This window comes from Penicillium waksmanii (genome assembly GCF_028829765.1).
Source record: "Penicillium waksmanii strain IBT 27052 chromosome Unknown utg000001l:1.0-4852451.0:1.0-4856178.0, whole genome shotgun sequence".
In the NCBI taxonomy this organism is placed as follows: domain Eukaryota; kingdom Fungi; phylum Ascomycota; class Eurotiomycetes; order Eurotiales; family Aspergillaceae; genus Penicillium; species Penicillium waksmanii.
Window position 1 is genome coordinate 631,259 of NW_026643248.1, and position 17,742 is coordinate 649,000.

The 17,742-nt window shown below is 49.2% G+C and overlaps 6 protein-coding genes across 6 annotated transcripts; 4 read left to right on the forward strand and 2 right to left on the reverse strand.

Moving 5' to 3' along the window:
• Positions 1–636: 636 nt before the first annotated feature.
• On the forward strand, positions 637–2,544 carry N7481_000226 (cation diffusion facilitator family transporter; the record flags this gene model as incomplete). The annotated part of the gene is made up of 4 exons (XM_057259445.1): positions 637–715; positions 787–833; positions 947–1,033; positions 1,105–2,544. The coding sequence occupies 4 exons, from the start codon at positions 637–639 to the stop codon at positions 2,542–2,544; spliced, it is 1,653 nt and encodes a 550-aa protein (XP_057127277.1).
• Positions 2,545–3,527: 983 nt separating this feature from the next.
• Positions 3,528–5,464, forward strand: N7481_000227 (putative manganese ion homeostasis (Fr); the record flags this gene model as incomplete). The annotated part of the gene is made up of 2 exons (XM_057259446.1): positions 3,528–3,854; positions 3,962–5,464. The coding sequence occupies 2 exons, from the start codon at positions 3,528–3,530 to the stop codon at positions 5,462–5,464; spliced, it is 1,830 nt and encodes a 609-aa protein (XP_057127278.1).
• A 2,601-nt stretch (positions 5,465–8,065) lies between these two features.
• Positions 8,066–9,820, forward strand: N7481_000228 (sugar porter family MFS transporter; the record flags this gene model as incomplete). The annotated part of the gene is made up of 3 exons (XM_057259447.1): positions 8,066–8,163; positions 8,232–9,022; positions 9,090–9,820. 3 exons carry the CDS (start codon positions 8,066–8,068, stop codon positions 9,818–9,820), a joined length of 1,620 nt encoding a protein of 539 aa, XP_057127279.1.
• A 655-nt stretch (positions 9,821–10,475) lies between these two features.
• Positions 10,476–12,128, forward strand: N7481_000229 (Zn(II)2Cys6 transcription factor domain-containing protein; the record flags this gene model as incomplete). Its single annotated transcript, XM_057259448.1, has 3 exons — positions 10,476–10,530; positions 10,631–11,729; positions 11,783–12,128. 3 exons carry the CDS (start codon positions 10,476–10,478, stop codon positions 12,126–12,128), a joined length of 1,500 nt encoding a protein of 499 aa, XP_057127280.1.
• Positions 12,129–12,647: 519 nt separating this feature from the next.
• On the reverse strand, positions 12,648–13,211 carry N7481_000230 (succinate:quinone oxidoreductase subunit C; the record flags this gene model as incomplete). Its single annotated transcript, XM_057259449.1, has 2 exons — positions 12,648–13,098; positions 13,168–13,211. The coding sequence occupies 2 exons, from the start codon at positions 13,209–13,211 to the stop codon at positions 12,648–12,650; spliced, it is 495 nt and encodes a 164-aa protein (XP_057127281.1).
• Positions 13,212–14,220: 1,009 nt separating this feature from the next.
• Positions 14,221–14,907, reverse strand: N7481_000231 (uncharacterized protein; the record flags this gene model as incomplete). The annotated part of the gene is made up of 1 exon (XM_057259450.1): positions 14,221–14,907. One exon carries the CDS (start codon positions 14,905–14,907, stop codon positions 14,221–14,223), a length of 687 nt encoding a protein of 228 aa, XP_057127282.1.
• Between the last annotated feature and the right edge of the window lie 2,835 nt (positions 14,908–17,742).

Sequence of the window (17,742 nt, forward strand, 5' to 3'; positions counted from 1 at the left end):
GATTGAAAAGCGAGTGGATGTTGTATGGGTAGCTGGTTTACTTACTAGATAGGTTCGTTTATTTTTTCATCTGAAGGACTAATAGTTTCAAGTTGGTGTGTTTAACAAATCGGAGTGGTAGTAGTAGTAGTTGGTTGGTAGACTGGAATTTGAGGCTGTGGACCCGCCGTTTTCGGAGATTCACAGGGAAAATATACCAGCAAGTACGGAGTAGTACGGAGTATATAGGCAGCTATAATATATGTCAACCAGCAAATGGCAATATACTACCTAGTATAATCCGAAGAGAATACTACTAGTATTCTAAATAGTAAATAGTAAATATGAAATACTATACTACCTAGTAACTACTATAGTACTAGTTATACCATGCTATGCGATAACCTACTAGACTGCTCTGTTGTTGCACGCCACCGGATTAAGCTCCACTCCGCTGCTCCGCCCGGACTGACGCTATCTTCTCGCAATCCCCGATTGCACTTTTTATCCCCCTCCTCCCTTCCTCTTTCTCCTCCTCTTCTTCTTTCTTCAATTACGTTACTGGTACGGCCTTGCTCATTTCATCTTCGCACTATCCCCTGCGCCCCTGCGCGACTGAGCGCCCCCCCGCCATATCGCGACAGCTCTAACGCCATCATGGGTCTCTCCAAGACTCACAGGATTATCATCCTGCTGGTGATCGACTCGGCCTTTTTCCTGCTGGAATTGAGCACTGGTGCGTATCTCTTGCATACTCTCATATCACCTATCTCACCTACGATCTCCTCTAACTGACAACGTCTGCAGGTTATGCCGTCCACTCCCTTGCTCTCGTCGCCGACTCATTTCATATGGTACGCCCAACACCTTCGTCGCACCAACTCCCTCTCACCAGCTCCCTTTGCCTCTGCCTCTGCCTCTCCCTCCACTTCTTCCACCGAATCATATCTAACACTTCCCCTTCTAGCTCAACGATGTCATCTCTCTTTGTGTCGGTCTCTGGGCGGTCCGTGTCGCCAACAACGAAACAAACTCCAAGATGTACACTTATGGCGTAAGTCGGCCCGCATCAACATCCCGGAGTACAAAGACATCGTCTAATCATTGCTATTTCTTTTCGGTTAGTGGCAACGCGCGGAAACTCTCGGTGCCCTTGTGAATGGTGTCTTCTTGGTTGCACTGTGCATGTCGATCTTCCTGGAGGCCATTCAACGATTGGTCGAGCCCCAAGAGGTGCAGAATCCTAAGTTGGTCTGCATCGTCGGATGCTTGGGCCTTCTTTCCAACATGATCGGCCTTGTGCTCTTCCACGATCACTCTCACGGTCACGGCGGTCATGGTCACTCCCATGGCCATTCTCACGACGAGGAGGATGTGGAACAAGGTCACGAGCACGAGCATGGCCATGTCCACGACCACGACCATGAACATCAAAGTGACCCCATCGCCGCCGATCCTCGAGGGAGCGTTGCGGAGATCATGCCCGAGAACCTCGTCGGTGCCCGTGGTCCTGCCAGTCTCTCGCAGACCAGTTTTCCCGCCACCGAGCCCGCTTCTCCTAGCTCCCGCAAGCGTCGCCGGGAATCTCAAACTCGTGGCTCGCGCCGCTACAGCACTTCGACCGGGCGTGGCATCGTTAATGTGGAGGATATCTACGTTCACCCGGCGACTATGCGACAGGATATCATTGCTGCTAGTCGCGGCACCTTTGATATCGAGCAGTCCTCGGATTCCGACAGCCGCGATGACGAAACCCCCACCGAGCGATCCGGCCTGCTGCACAACCGCGACCGCGCCTCCAACTACACCGATGAACAAGATGGCCCCTTCAAGGTTTCCCCTCGCACCATCGAAGAGGATGTTCACAAGGACCACAACCACGCCCAACCCAAGCCGAAGAACAAGAAGGGCGGCCACAATCACGACCTCAACATGCGCGGTGTTTTCCTCCACGTCATGGGCGATGCCCTTGGCAACATTGGTGTGATTGCCTCTGCCCTCATCATCTGGCTCACTGACTACGAATGGCGATTCTACGTCGACCCCGGCATTTCCCTCCTTATCACCGTGATCATTCTGATTTCCGCCATTCCCCTCTGCAAGGCCGCCTCGCGTATTCTCCTGCAAGCTGTGCCGCAGGGCATGAGCGTCGACCACATCAAGGAGGACATTGAAGGTCTTCCCGGTGTCATTGGCTCTCACCATCTCCACGTCTGGCAGCTCAGCGATACTAAGATTGTCGCATCCATTCACATCCAGGTGGACACCCAAATCAAGGGCGAAGGCTCGGAGCGCTACATGCGTCTTGCGCGTCAGATCCGCCGCTGCTTGCACGCATATGGCATCCACTCTTCCACCATCCAGCCCGAGTTTGCCCCAGATAGCGATATCGACGAGATCCAGAACGGCACTCTGCCTTCTTCGTCTTCTCGTGTGGTGAATACCGATGCCAACCACTCCAGCAGTGCTGGCAGTCTTCGTGACGGCGACCCTAAGGCTTGTCTTCTGGAATGCGATGACAATTGCGGCCGTGTTGGTCAATGCTGTCCTAAAAAAACCCCTTAATCTTTGATTCGATTCGATTCGATTCGATTTGATTTGACGTGAACCATCTCCCGGCCATTCAATATTTCGGCCTCGTTTGTTATTTTCTTATTTTTTATTTCTTTTCGGTTTAGGTTTGCCAACCTCCTAACAAATCCTCATAACCTCATCAACCCATCCTCATGTACGCTTCCGTTGTTCATACTCTATATCCTCGAACCGAACACTGTATTCTTCCCCCCCCCCAACACACACCCGCGCACGCACGCATTCTCTCTTTGTCTTATCACCATCTTTCATACTTCCATATCACACGGGAATCACAAGAATGACTCCCATTCGGCGGAATGGACCGCTCGGTAGAGCCGCTCGCATGGCATTGGATTTGGATTTGGGTCTCTTTCGGCCTCTAGTCTTAGTCGATTAGTCGACTATCATACATGTACTAGTACTATTACCTATCTTTAATCCACCCGCAAATCCGCCTGCATTTTTTGACACTGCACCCTGCTAATGTGCATCGGGATACTCAATACACTGCTCTAGATAGGATACAGGATCGGCCCCACCAATCCAGTCCAGTCCAGTCAAGGTCAGCTTAAGTGAGATGGGGTTTGGAGTACCCTGTGTTATTGAAATAAAACTGTCAACCTGCATTCTCGTGTATGTTTGTCAAATATATCAATTGTATACAATTGTATAGATTGTCTCAGCTATTTCCGTCGCAACCACGTGACCGCCGATCACCCCTGGCCAGCCTGGTCTGCCCTACAAGCAGTCAAGGTGGTTCCTCTTGTTATCATCCCATCCCATCACACCCCATCCTTGTTCAACTTGCCTTGGGGAATTCCTCTATTCCCTCACTCCAATTCCCCTTCCTTTTTCTTCTTCTCCTCTCTTTTCTTAAGACTATGCAGCGTCACTCCTTTCGCTAATTTATTACCCCCCCCATCCTTTCGAGGCCCGAGCCAACGACAAAGCCTTGCCAAGCCCCCGGCCGAACAATGAGCTACGCCTATTCTCGCAGCACGGGTGCTTCGTCCCTCCCTTCTTATAAAAGTCCTTCTCCGCAATCGCCGACCTTCATAGACCAGGCCTGGGGCCGGCTTCCAGGCGCAAAACAATGGGTGGAGGATGGGGTGGCCGCAATCGGGTCTCGAAGATCCCGCGAGCGTGGTGATGCTCAGAGCTCCGCGACTAGGATCTTCAGGCGGATTTTCACAGTCGCCAATGCTGTGATATTGGTCTGGGTATGGACGCTGTGGTGGGGAGAGCGTACGGTCTTTCAAGAGCATATCGATGCATGTGTTTGGGATAATTGGGAGCATTGGGTAGGTCATACAGAGCTTTGGAGCCATACATACAATGCACTCTACACTCTCCGACACTCAGTTACCAACTTGGTTCAATTTGCTTATTTTTTTTTCTTCACCACTAGTCTCAACATGCCACCCCGCATCATATCGCTTTTGTCGCCGATCCACAGCTCGTTGATCCCCACACCTACCCCGGTCGTCCGTGGCCACTGTCGACCCTCACCGTCAAATATACCGATCAATATATGCGCCGCTCCTTTGCATCCATACAAGAAAGTTTGGTACCTGATTCGGTCCTTTTTTTGGGAGATCTGTTTGATGGCGGTAGAGAATGGGCTACAAGGACGACGACCAGCCCCGAAGGTCGCTACAAAAAGATCGACGATACCTTTTGGAGGAAGGAATACCGGCGATTCGTGAAGATCTTCATAGACCCCTGGCTGAAGCAAGATATTGCCCCGGTCGATGGCCGAGGTCGCAAAATGATCGCCAGCCTACCAGGAAACCACGATTTAGGATTTGGCAATGGAGTTCTTGAACCCGTGCGTGATCGCTTTCAGAGCTACTTCGGCGACAGCAATCGCGTTGACGTGATTGGAAACCATACCTTTGTCTCGATCGATACTGTCTCACTCAGCGCAATGGATCAACCGGACCCTTTAACGGGTAGTTCAACGCCCAACCCAACCGACGACCCAAACTTCCGCCCGATCTGGAAAGACGCAGACGAATTTCTGGATAAGATGCCTACCAACAAGGCCAGGGCGGAGATGGAAGAACTCATGATGCTGCAGAACAAGTCCGACACTATCAACGTCAAGTTTGACCATCAAGTTGTTGATGCTACCGAAAGCTCTATTTTCCACAAGCCCAACCCCAAGTCAAAGGGATTTCCTACCATTCTTCTCACCCATGTGCCGCTATATCGCCAACCGGCTACTCCCTGCGGTCCCCTCCGGGAACGCCACCCTCCGTCCGCGCCAAATCTCGAACAAGACGAACCGAATTCGTTAAGTATCTCAGGGGGCTATCAATACCAAAACGTATTGACGCCGAAGATCTCAACCGAGCTCGTCTCAAAGGCCGGACCAAATGTTGTCCAAGTCTACTCCGGCGACGACCACGACTACTGCGAAGTCATCCACCGCGAATTCAACGGCTCCCCAAATGAAATCACAGTCAAAAGTCTATCCTGGGCAATGGGCGTCCGACGACCCGGCTTCGTCCTAACAAGTCTCTGGAACCCAATCGACCCTATAACCGGCGAATCTATGCAAAACGCCGCCCCCCCTCACAATTCAAAACCACCTCTGCATTCTCCCCGACCAACTCGGCATATTCATTCACTATCTCTGCGTCCTGCTCGTCAGCATCATCATTCTTTCCCTCAATTCCTTCTACCACATCAAATTTTCACCCGAGGACCCCTTCGCCTCAGCCTCAGCCTCCATCCTCCCCCCTCTCTGAACGTCGCTCCCACTCCCCGCGACACCAGTACCAACCCTCCGGTACGTCTAGTTCCACATTATCCTCCCAAGGTCTCGCCAGCCGCAATGGAATCCGCTACGCGGGTGGTCCTGCTGCCCCCGGCGCGAAAAATCCACCAGACGCTCATCGCGCTCTAGATCGCGAAGAGATGAAAGACAAACCCATGTTCCGCCCCGCTCAGGCTAAGGGCCTTCGTCAAACGGCTGCGGTTGTAGGTCGGGATGTAATGCAATCGGTTAAATATGTTGCGGCTGTCGTGCTGGGCATGTATTTCTTCTTGATCTGGCGCTGGTAGTCAGGTACCGCTTGTGGTGGCGTGGTGATTCACTTGAAGTTTTGTTGTTTTGTTTTGTGTGTGCGGTTTAGCGGGTGTGCATAGAAATACATAATAGACACGGCTTTTTCTTTGCTCTGATTTGATCTCATTGAATTCTTACTGTTGCCATGGACTCTGTACTCCATACTACTACTAGTAGTAGTAGATCCTCTTTGTCCCGAGTCGGCATAACTCGGCAAGGCCTCAAGAGTGAGGTCGAGTGCGAGGTATAAGAAGTATGCTTAATGCCAGCAGGGCCAGAGTAGTATAACTTAAAAGCGCTTCAGGAATGCTATTCTCATCGAATTTTGTATCCGCACGTCTTGGACGTATCTAAGAAAATAAAATGGACCCCGTTTGAAATTCATCTGGATTGATATCCGGGGACGGTGATCTACGGCCACACCTCAACACTACTCCATCCTCCGGAGACACTCAACACACGACACCCCGTATTCCTCGGCACACAGGCACACCTCGGGGTCCAAGCCCGAACCCGAGACACTCGGCCCCAAACGCACCCCGCAGGGCAGACGGCCGACTCCTATTGAAAGTTCGTATATCCCCGAGTCCGCTGCGCACTAATGCAGTTGATTCGCCGAGACCGGGAAATTCTCGGAGAGCCACCGGATAGCCCGTCCAATCCGCGCCACGGTACGGGGGGGCAAGTAAATGCCGCAGTTCAGTCTTTAGGCTTCAGCCAAGACTACAACACGGGCCGGGGTGCCACTTGCGTCTGCCATTGCGTCTGCACGACATGTCTGGATTTGAACATGATCCGAGTCTTGCCAGTGATCATGATCTGGTTTGTTCCCGACTGTTGTGCCTGGCTACGGGGTATGTGTGTTCTGGTACTATAGACTGTAATATTGGAAATAAATAACTATCTACTCCGTACAGACTCGGTGTACAACGTAGTACGAGCATCCCCTAAATGGCATCTGTCATGCAATGCAACAATCGAGGTGGTAAGAGGGAGAGGGAAGTGGATCCTAGAAAGAAAGCCTCGAACAAGGTTTCAGGGGGCCAAGCAAAAAATAAGCCAAACGCCACTTTCCACCAGTGCTTGTACCTCAATCAGGTCCCGGTGAGCAGTGAAACGCGACACAGGGGTCCATGGTCGTGGTAGCACACGTCAGTTCTGACTTTGCTGTCATGTTCATGTGTTGATCCCATCCCCAGCAGTTGATCGGTGAGCGTCTGGAGATTCTGGGGAGAAATCAGTTTGGCTGGGGTTGTGGAGGGCGAAAATCCGGAGAATCGATGGCCAATCGTGGAGAAGGCATTGCTAGTGAGTCTACGGAGTATGTAGTCGTGCCTTACTCTACTTTACTCCATCCGTGGTTTGATGCTGTCCCATGTCATACATCTCGTATTATACTATACAGAGCACTGAGTACATTTTCACGTAATTGATTCCTGCTGACAAGACACTGCCAAATTGCCCTAGTCCTAGAAATAGACCTCCTACTACGCCTGAACCAGCAAGGGATGTCCGTTTGTCTTTTCCGGAATCCGGCTCGCCGATCCATTCTTGGCCCGTTTGCGGGTTCCTCGGCGCCATATCAACTCTTTCTGTAATACACAAAATCAATCATTTCGCAGTTTCTTTCTGATCTTGGTCAAACAAGGGATAAAATAGAAACCCCAATGCCTTCCGCTCACGCGAGAAAATGACTTGACTCCGATTAAAGTGGCAATTCCCGCAACCAGCAGCCAGCCCGTGAAACACGGCCGGATGCCGATCGCATTCCTGTTTACCCTGACTCTCCCTCCCCTTCTCGAACAATTCCGGCCGACCACGGTTTAGGGCAGAGAGCTAATCTGCCTTCCCACCCAATAATTCCTCGGCGACGCCCGAGATCTCCACTCCGAAGCGTGGCCGCATTGGCTCGGTGGCCATGTCTTCTCCACACGCTTTCGCCATCCCCAACCTTGTTCCTCTCTCTCCATGCGTTGGAAAACATGGAGGGATGGGGCTACTGAGTCCCTACCTGCCTTCCTGTTTGCCTGCCTGCCTGTCTTGTCTCGCTTTGGCCGCAATGGATCACTACTGGGGAATTGCCCCCCCACACCCACCTCCCCGGGCCTAGAGCGGGTATCGTATGGTATTTTTTCTTTTCTGTTCTATGTAGGGTCCTGGTTTTGGGGGGGTTTCTTGGATGAAGGACTGCTGAGGCTGATCCTGCCCGGATTTTGCTGGCTCTTGGCCCTCGTGGTTTTGTTTGCGGGTGTGGAGTACAAGAAGCACTGTTCATCCTCTTATTTTTCTTTTCTTTCTTTTGAAGTTTGTTGTTTGTCTTCATTTTCCCCCACAGTTTTCTTTACTTCGTGACTGTGTTGATTCTACTACACACTATACTATCATCACCAGTTTGATCAGTTACTCCCGCCCTCAACTCATCACACGACCACCCTCACTATGGGTTTCGCTATCAAGAAGCCCGATGATGCCGTCGGCTCAGCGGCACCGGCCATCGTCATCGGTCTATTTGTTGCCTTTGGCGGTGTTCTGTTTGGGTATGTTGCTATTCCTCCTACTGTGAGACGAACAGGGCATCATATACTAACCTGCTGGCTTTCTTCAGATATGATACAGGTACCATCAGTGGTATCCTCGCCATGAAGTACTGGCGAGAGTTGTTCTCGACCGGCTACACAAACCCCAAGGATAATCTCCCCGATGTAACTAGTTCGCAGTCTAGTATGATCGTCAGTCTCCTCTCCGCAGGCACATTCTTCGGTGCCCTCTTTGCTGCCCCGATGGCCGACCACTTCGGTCGTCGCCTTGCCATGATCCTCAACACCTTCGTTTTTGTCTTCGGTGTTATTCTGCAAACTGCCGCTACCGCGATCCCTCTGTTCGTGGCTGGTCGTTTTTTCGCTGGTCTTGGTGTCGGTCTGCTGTCCGCCACCATCCCTCTCTACCAGTCCGAGACTGCTCCCAAGTGGATTCGTGGTACTATTGTCGGCGCCTACCAATTGGCCATCACTTTTGGCCTGCTGCTTGCTGCCATCGTCAACAATTCCACCAAGGAACGCAATGATACCGGCTGCTACCGGATCCCGGTTGCCATTCAATTTGCCTGGGCTATTATCCTAGTTGGTGGAATGATCGTTCTGCCCGAGACTCCTCGCTTCCTCATCAAGCAAGACAGGCATGAGGAGGCCGCCAAAGCCCTTGCACGTCTCCGCCGCGTCGACGTCAACGACTCCGCTGTCATCGAGGAGCTATCTGAGATCCAAGCAAACCACGAGTTCGAGCTTCGTCTCGGCAAGGCTACCTACTGGGAGATCGTCCGCGGCTCCCTTGGCAAGCGTCTCGCCACTGGTTGCGCAGTTCAAGCTCTGCAGCAGCTCGCCGGTGTCAACTTCATCTGTACGTGACCTCGCCTCACCCTCAATCAACACAATTAATATCCAAATGCTAACTATACTCCTCACAGTCTACTACGGCACCACCTTCTTCCAAAACTCCGGCATCCAAAACTCCTTCATCATCACCCTAATCACCAACATCATCAACGTCGTCTCAACCTTCCCAGGTCTCTACATGGTCGAGAAATGGGGTCGTCCCCCCCTCCTCATGTTCGGAGCCATCGGCATGTGCGTCTCGCAACTGATCGTCGCAATCGTCGGCACAGCCACCTCCTCCGACGTCTCCAACAAAGTCCTAATCGCCTTCGTCTGCATCTACATCTTCTTCTTCGCCAGTTCCTGGGGTCCCGTCGCCTGGGTCGTCACCGGTGAATTATATCCCCTCAAGGCCCGCGCCAAGTGTCTCTCCATCACGACCGCAACAAACTGGCTCCTGAACTGGGCCATCGCCTACGCGACACCTTACATGGTGAACGATGGACCCGGCAACGCAAACCTCCAGTCTAAGGTCTTCTTTATCTGGGGCGGTTTCTGCTTTATCTGCGCTATCTTTGTTTACACCTGTATCTATGAGACCAAGGGTCTTTCCCTGGAACAGGTCGATGAGCTTTACGCTAAGGTCCCTGTTGCGTGGAAGTCTGTTGGCTGGGTTCCTTCGGTGCATTATACTGATGTTCGTGATGTTGCGGGTGCCGCCAAGGCGGGTAATCTGGCCGACCTCGAGATGGAGGCTAATGAGAAGCGGAGTGGTGAACATGCTACTCACTTTGAGAGCATTGCTTCTAAGACTGAGGTTTAGATGTGTTATTACATATATGATTGTTTAAATTGTTTGCGCCCTTTTATTTAAGGGTGTTTTTTGGGCATTGTTTTCTGCTGTTTTTTTTGGCGGAATGACTCGTGGATATTAATGCGTTTTTTTCCGAGTCTATGGATAAATTGTTCGATATGGCATAAACTGGATATACGATTGATGGAATATATCTATTTTCTTTTTTCTATCTCATTTTTCTTTTCTCTTGTAGTTTGTATTGGTAGATCGAAGTAGTATTTTTTTACGGATCACTCATCAACAATTCTCAAATTCGGAATTGGAGAAATACGTGAAACCCTGCCATCAATAGGCAGAGACCTTGAACGGGAGTCAGTGCGTGATTTTATAGATTATTCCACGAGAGAAACCGAGTTGATCGAGCCAAGAGGCAAGAAGAATGCGGCAAATCTCACCGCTCTTACATGTCGTCCTATCGTCTCGGCTGGCTTTGATACAGATAATTCATCCCAGCATGATTGTTCCTATTATTTCTGATCAGAATGCCCGCTTTAAACTATTCATGTGGTATTTGTAACCACAAATTCTCAACCAAGAACCACCTCCGGCGCCACGAAGCATCGCGTCAGTATATCCGACCGAGGTCTTTTGCCAACCTCATCTAACGTCTATACTTAAGCAGATGCTCCACATTCTCGTGCACAATGCGAATTTTGCGGCCGAGGGTATTCGCGAAAGTATGTTGATTTTTCTAGATTCATAGAAATTGATATTGGTCATGGGCTTACTGCCACAGCGATGCTCTTCGGAGACATTACCAAAGTTGCCTTGAAATAGGATCACAGATACCTATGCTGAACAAGCCCGGCCGCCGACGAAAGGCTTGCGACAGCTGCGCGAAGAACCGAATTGTCTGTAACGGTGGCTTATCCTGCCATTCATGTCGGTCTCGAGGAACTCATTGTTCCTACACCCGGCTTGAAGCTCACCCGAGTTCGCCATCTGACTCACGACCAGATACTTGTCGTGTATCAACCAGGAGCCAAGCTAATCGGAATGGAGACAACGAGCCTGAATTCCCCACGCCAAAAATTTCTGTTCCATTCTTACTGAACTACTCGGCCACGAGCAACCGCCATCCGGGGGAGGTCAATAACGTCCTCACAGCACTTGCAACTGCAGAGTCCAAAGATAAGACGCGAGATCCGGCCGTTCCAAGTTTACTCTTAGAGAATGATAGACCGGACCTGTTCTTTGAAGAGTCATGGAATCTTTTTTTGGGATCTCACGAAGACCAAGCTCGCTGTGAAACACCTTTCTTGCCTCGTGGCTTGGAAGACGATAACGAGTGTAAAAGCGCAGCGTCCCGAGTTCTTCAATCCATCACTTCTCGCCATGCCGATGCTAGTCAAGATGCCTTGTACGACCGAGCGAAGAAATTCCTCACGAAAGAAAATATACATGACTTCGTCGTCGCTTACTTCGATGGCACGGTTCGTCCACGATCACGAATTGTCTTGAAATCCTTCTTCGACCTTTCCTCTACCTCTACACCTTTACTTTTGGCAATGCTATTGATGGGAGCTATTTGCGCAGGATCCAAGGACGCGAAGTGCAACGCTATAGAATACGCGAATAAGGCGGAGGTCATTGTATTTGACGATCCCTCATTTCAACGCCTTGTCTATCAAAAGCGAGAATCTAGACTTGATATGTTGGGGAAAAGTGATATTGAGATCATCCAAGCGGCAATTCTGATGATTCTCATCCAAATATCCAGTCCCGACTCAGAAAGCAGACGCCGTATCCGAATTCATCGCTACCCTGCTTTGGTATCCGTCGCGCGGGCTACTGGCCTCACGCAAATAAAGAATATTTGGCATGATTCCGCTATATTCAGTCATGAAGTATTTCTTGGAAACGAACTCAGCATTAGGTCCGTGAAAAAGATTTATGCTGACGAACAACCCAAATGCTGACCCGAATCAGGATGATGGCATCTATCGCCATGATCGATACGCACTTTATCATGTTTTTCAATAGCCCACCGCTCCTTTCTCCCTTCGAACTTGGCTTTGACCTTCCGGCCGAAGATGCCGGGGTAGATATCTCGGACACTTCGACCTGGGAGGAGTGGGTCACAAACCAAAGGAAGTATCAGCGACCTCCGCCTTTGAATCAATTTATCCAAGAGCTTCTATCCGACAACTGGGCTGGAAAGGAAGACACGAGCTTCCAGAATTTGAACGTATTTGCTCTGTTCATAGTTATATCAAGTACGACTCTCAATTTTACCCATAAGCAGGACTTGTATGACTTGAAGCTAACTGCCTAACCTAACTCCGCTCAAGAATTTCACCCCATTATATTCAATATGCGATCGAGCTTGCTTTGGCCGGATGATCAAGTCAGTCAAATTGAAAGAGCTCTTTCGCGTTGGTTAGAACTATGGGAAAATTTGAAGCCCCGCTTGACAGAAGACGAGATATATCGATCCGGTTTCATGATTCACGCACCGGATCTAGTAGTCTTTGCCAGACTCCTTCTTCAAACGCCGCTAGCCGAGGCCAACGATATTGCAAAAGACTCGATGGCCCATATACATGGGCTTTTAAAAGGGCCTTCGGGCTAATGAAGAAAGGAAATTTCCAAGATTTCGGAATCTCAAGGAGAGAGAAAATTAAGATACGCGAAGGTGGTGATATGGGATGAAGCTATTTGAGACTATCTACATTGGAACGCGGGATGGCACACTAATGCCTGAGCCATGAGGCGTCAGAACTGAATAGTCACTGGCTCACGGGAAATTCCATGTTCAAGAGGTCAAACAGCCCGGTTTATTCTATGATATCATTCACAGCGAAATCCATGTCAAAGCGAGCGATGCACTTGTACTGCATGCAAGAACCAACCACGTCACCCTTCCACTGCTGTGCTTCGTGAGGCACCGGCCAGTGTCCCAGATCAAATGCTTTATACCGTTGAATCCGTGCCATGTGAAAGGCATCGAGAGGACAAACTTCAGAGCTGCCTTCACAATGATTGGCAGAGATCCAAATGCGGTTACCACGGAAGTTGAGTCAAAGTGTATCCCCATCGCCGGAGCAGCCAGGTAGAACGTGAAACAAGCATACAGGCTTCCTGAGAGGAGAACCCCGGAAATTCGCTGCAAGGCCGAAGCCGATGAAACATAGTTCCATTTGTATATTGTCATGTGTGGTGATATAGGGCGGCGTAGTCGTTGGGCGATGAGAGGGCTCTGGGGTGTGGTTGTGGGTGCAATCTTATTCGTTGAGTTGCGCTTCCTTTGATAGATATTTAGTAATCCCACTCATTATTTTATTAACATATGGGGCAGCTAGCCTGTCACATACTGGAGATTCAAAACATTCAACCTTCGCATTTCCAGAAGCCTCATCTCGGGTCGTCGAAGGTACGTAGAAGCTATAGAAAACGAACGAACATTAGAAGCCGTTTCAAGGTGATATCTGACACCGTAGAACTTGCCAATTATCATTTTGTAAAAGGGGAGAAAAAGTAATCAAGAGTCCAATGCTATGAGACCATCAACAGAGACAAATATGACATTTAACTAGTAGACTCCGGCTATCCACCGGAAAATACCCACCGCTAGGGAAATATCCACAACAGCCCCCCCACGCCAACGTGATCTGGCATTGAGTAAATCTCCGCCTTTGATATTTAATTTACTGAATCGGAAGCTAGAGCAGCATGTGCTCTCCAGGAGCAATAGTTGAATCTCCTGGGACCGTTAACTGTCGTGCCCAGGGCCCTTCGCACTAGTTCCCAGGGAGAAGTGGATCCTATGAGTGCTATACGTTGATCCTAGGACCGTAGCGTAGACTCCTCGGATGCTGCCACTAGCCCCAGGAGACATAAGCTGCATGAATCTGCCCCATGCTATGTTACTCTTGGCTTCGCCCCAGGAATATGATGTCGCTACGTTCTTCTAAGAATCGCGGTTAGAAGGCTGTATCTGTCTAACCCTGATAAAAGATTCTTTCGACTCTTCATCCGCGGAGATAAGGCGATCCAGGATATGGCAGTCCAAGAGTGTCGTCTCAGCATGCTACTACTCCTATAGGTCATGGTAGACATGTATCATATAAGATAATAGTTTATCCGTATAATTTCCAAATAAGCATTGGGTTGAATCATTTTCCAACGGGTGATCCTCGCCGATCGATCTCTCTCAAATCTTGCGGAAATGAATCTGATTGATAAATTTCCGAACTCCTCATTTTCCGTCCGATCCAGGCTCTCCAGAATATATAGAACTCAAATATGCGAGGCGCTTGCTAGAAATCATTTTAGAAAGGAAAGAAACCGGCTAGTGCTCATAGCTCATATATAAAATAAACCAGAATGTTGCCTGTTTTGCTTTTATCCAGCTCGTTTCTTCCCATTCATTGATAGGAAACTTCTACCAAATCAGCCACCTCGCCAAATTCCATCTCAAACTTTCCACAGTTTACCTGCTGCTTAATCTTCCGATATAATGCCTTCAAAGCCTCGCGATCTTCGTCATCGCACTGTGGCCAACCCTCCTTCTCTGATGCCCACTTTGATGAAAAAGTTTGAGAGGGCCCTATACCGCCATCAAACGCCATGTACCGTTCTTGCATCAATACCGGCACAAGTTCCAGCTCTTTCTCAAAAGGTATCTCATACCCCAAATTCCCTGAGTTCCATGCCTCACTGTGACCAATTGCAAAACGACGGAGATGTGGAAGGCCTGTCTCAAATGAGGCAAAGTAGTCATTCCATCGGTGTGAATAATCGTAGTGCCAGGAATCGCTCAAGCGCTCACTAGCTTGAAATTTCATTTTGGATTTCGGTAGCGGACATTTGGCAAGCTGGGACTCGAGATCTAGGATTCTCACTCGGAATATAATCGGACAATCGTCAAGGTAAAGTTCTTGGAGTGTTGACGAGTGCGATAGGATCCAATCGAGTTGTTGGTCTTCGAAAAAGGAGAAGTTGCCCAGAGTAAGCGACTGCAAATTTGGGCAGTGAATCCCTTCGAGGCTGAGTTTGGGGTAGAATCCCCAGTAAAGGTTGGAGTACAGAGACAGCTTCCGAAGTGATCCCATGGTGGGTTTCAGCCAGATTGACGGCAGTATACGTGCGTGGAATTCTAGCACTTCATCTTTCTGTCAGATATTTCCCCAAATTAGCACGAACAACTATACATAAGCTTGAACAGACTGGAGTAGGTACGAACCTCGATTTCATTTTCAGGACACGCAGGTACAAACTCATGCATAACGTTCAGTCTTAGCGAACTGAGCTTGCTCAGTACTTGCTGGAAATCTGTGCTCAATGGTGTTATGTTATGCTGATTCTGAATCCCCAGTTCTTTTAAGGGTTGCTTTAAAGACACCAGCGCCGTACCCAACCATTTTATGATGGTTGCTCGGTCATCAACTGACTGGGAGGGTCCATGGCCAAAATCATCCTCGAATGAGCAGTATTGGTCGAAGCGCAGCACGACGCTTTCGAGATTCGGGAATTTCGGAAGCATAGGTAGGAGCTCCTTCCATTTGAAAGGTAGCTCAAGTTCTTCGTCATCTCCGTACTCCTGATGTACTACATATTAGCCAAATATTGAATATATGACAGTATTGTTCCATCTCAGTTTGACATCTCACTTACAGAGTCGACCTCGACAGTATTGAAGCGGATCTTGCGCACATGTCCTTTTAACTGCGGGTGGGCTACGATTGACTCGAAAGCCTCACAGCTTTTATCGTCGGTGTACAGTGAGAGCGTGGAGAACACATTCTTGGTTGCCAATGCGGATAGCATGTGGTTTGTTAGTCTTAGGGCCTTAAGGGTTTCCGTGTCCAAGAGAGATGTGATGATTGCAAGCAGCTCCGCGGGGAAATTGAATGATGCCATGTTCTTGGTTGCAGTAAAACTTTCGACTCTCTATCAGAAAAGGGCGTGTCAAATCTTCTTATCAAAGTTCGATTACGACATACTAGCCCCGATATGATTTTGTTGGCGCTGTTTTCTAGGCATCCTTAGGCAGAAGGGTGGCGGGGGTTAGCTTGTGGAAAATCCCACATGTCTCAACATTTTCAGATGTAGCCGAGTGACGCTAGGCCCGAACTGACATCTCAAGCCGCGGACCGAGAATATGGCCAAAAAAAGACCTAAGGACAGAGAGCAATAGACGTCTCAAAAGACTTTTAAAGTGATCTGATAGCCAAATCCTAAATATATTCCGGCCCGTCAGGGGGTTACCCGCATAGAAAAGTCTTGGCAAGGGGGGGGTTACGAGTTGATACGTAACCCCCCCCCCCCCCAACTAGATCACCCTTACTGCAAGTAGTTTTTCTTACCCTGACTGCAAGCAATTTCCTTCGTACGATTTACTCCAGATTTTCAGAAGTTTTAAGTTCACATGTAACCCATCGCCAGTTTGATTCGTGATTGGTGGTGGACCCGCGGGTTCATATGCGGCTTCTGTCCTAGCTCGGGAGGGAATCGAGACAGTAGTGCTTGAGGCAGAAAACTTCCCTCGATACCATATTGGGGAGAGTCTGCCGCCATCTGTACGTCATTTTCTGGATTTTGTAGAGCTGTATGATGGCTTCAATGCCCACTGATTCTTGCGGAAGGTTTGTACTTTGTATCACCCTCTCGTGCAGGTATTAGTTACTCTGACTGACGGAATACTAAATAGAACGGCGCAACATTCAAATTCAACTCTAAGCAACCAGGGTGTAAGTGCTGTTTCAATTCAGGGAACTGTTGATGCGGGTGGGAGGCTGTCGCAAGCAGAAGTGGACCGGTCGGTGGAGTTTTGCACGAAAGTGATTCCAAAGGTCGAGAGCGGGTATTTGGCGAATCTGGATAGTCGTTCCACGGCTGATTTTACCTCTAGAGGGGCGGCTGCCATATACTCGGGTAGCAGGCATTGTGATGAAGTTATGAAGAAAATGGTTCGCATGAATCGGGTTCTTGACTTGAATAGTTTTACTGCGGATCCTGTCAATGGAATGATGCCGAATGTTGAACGGGGCACACTAGGGCTTGTCAAGCAGGTGCCAGCGTGAATTATGGACATAGTATGGTAGGCAAGATTAATTTGACAGTTATGTTGATAATGGCCTAGTACTTAAGTTTAGGTGGCTCAACCCCCACAACCCTTACCCTTTATGAATCCAGTCTTCCGGTGTATAATATCTTTGGATAAGTACAAATATGAGCTATAGATATCTACCTAGGTACTAAAGTAGAATACTTTGCATTCAGACAATCACCTGCCAGTGTACACCCGGGCACCTGAGCCTGAGTTTCAAATTGATGGCCTTTTCACCGTGCAATATTTCAAAAATATACACTTGGAAATAGTCTCTGTAGTATTCGGAGGATCAAAATATCGAGGTATTTCCCGGCCTCTTATTTTCTGGGATGTTTCCAATGTTCTAGCATAGTAGTAGTAGTAGTAGTATCTGTAACTCTCTGTATTTCAAGTGCGTTTGTTTCTATTTAAAGATTTCTGCCTCAGGCAGCCACAAAATATACACCCGCCTTTCACGTGACCTAAACTCCCCGAAGCCGAGGGATTCCCCTAGCAAGTTCAACTTCCCCGCCAGGTTGTTGCACAGTTCAATTCGGAACTACCTGATCTCCTCATAGCAGGATGCACGATGTGTTCTAGCTTTTCAATGTCGGTTACTTGATCTCGCGCCCATGTCGGTCACAATTCCTCTGGAGACACTCGTTACTCCCTCTGCCGGGGGTACTCGAAGTAAACACATTCTCGAGACGACCCACAAGACGACATTCGATCGATATTCCTCTTTAAAATGCGGCAGCAAAGATGAGATATATGGGCAAGTCGAGTCGGGGGGGCCAGGTGACAGATGCTGAAAAGCACGGCCAGGACTGTCACATGGTTCTTCCAGGAGACTCAG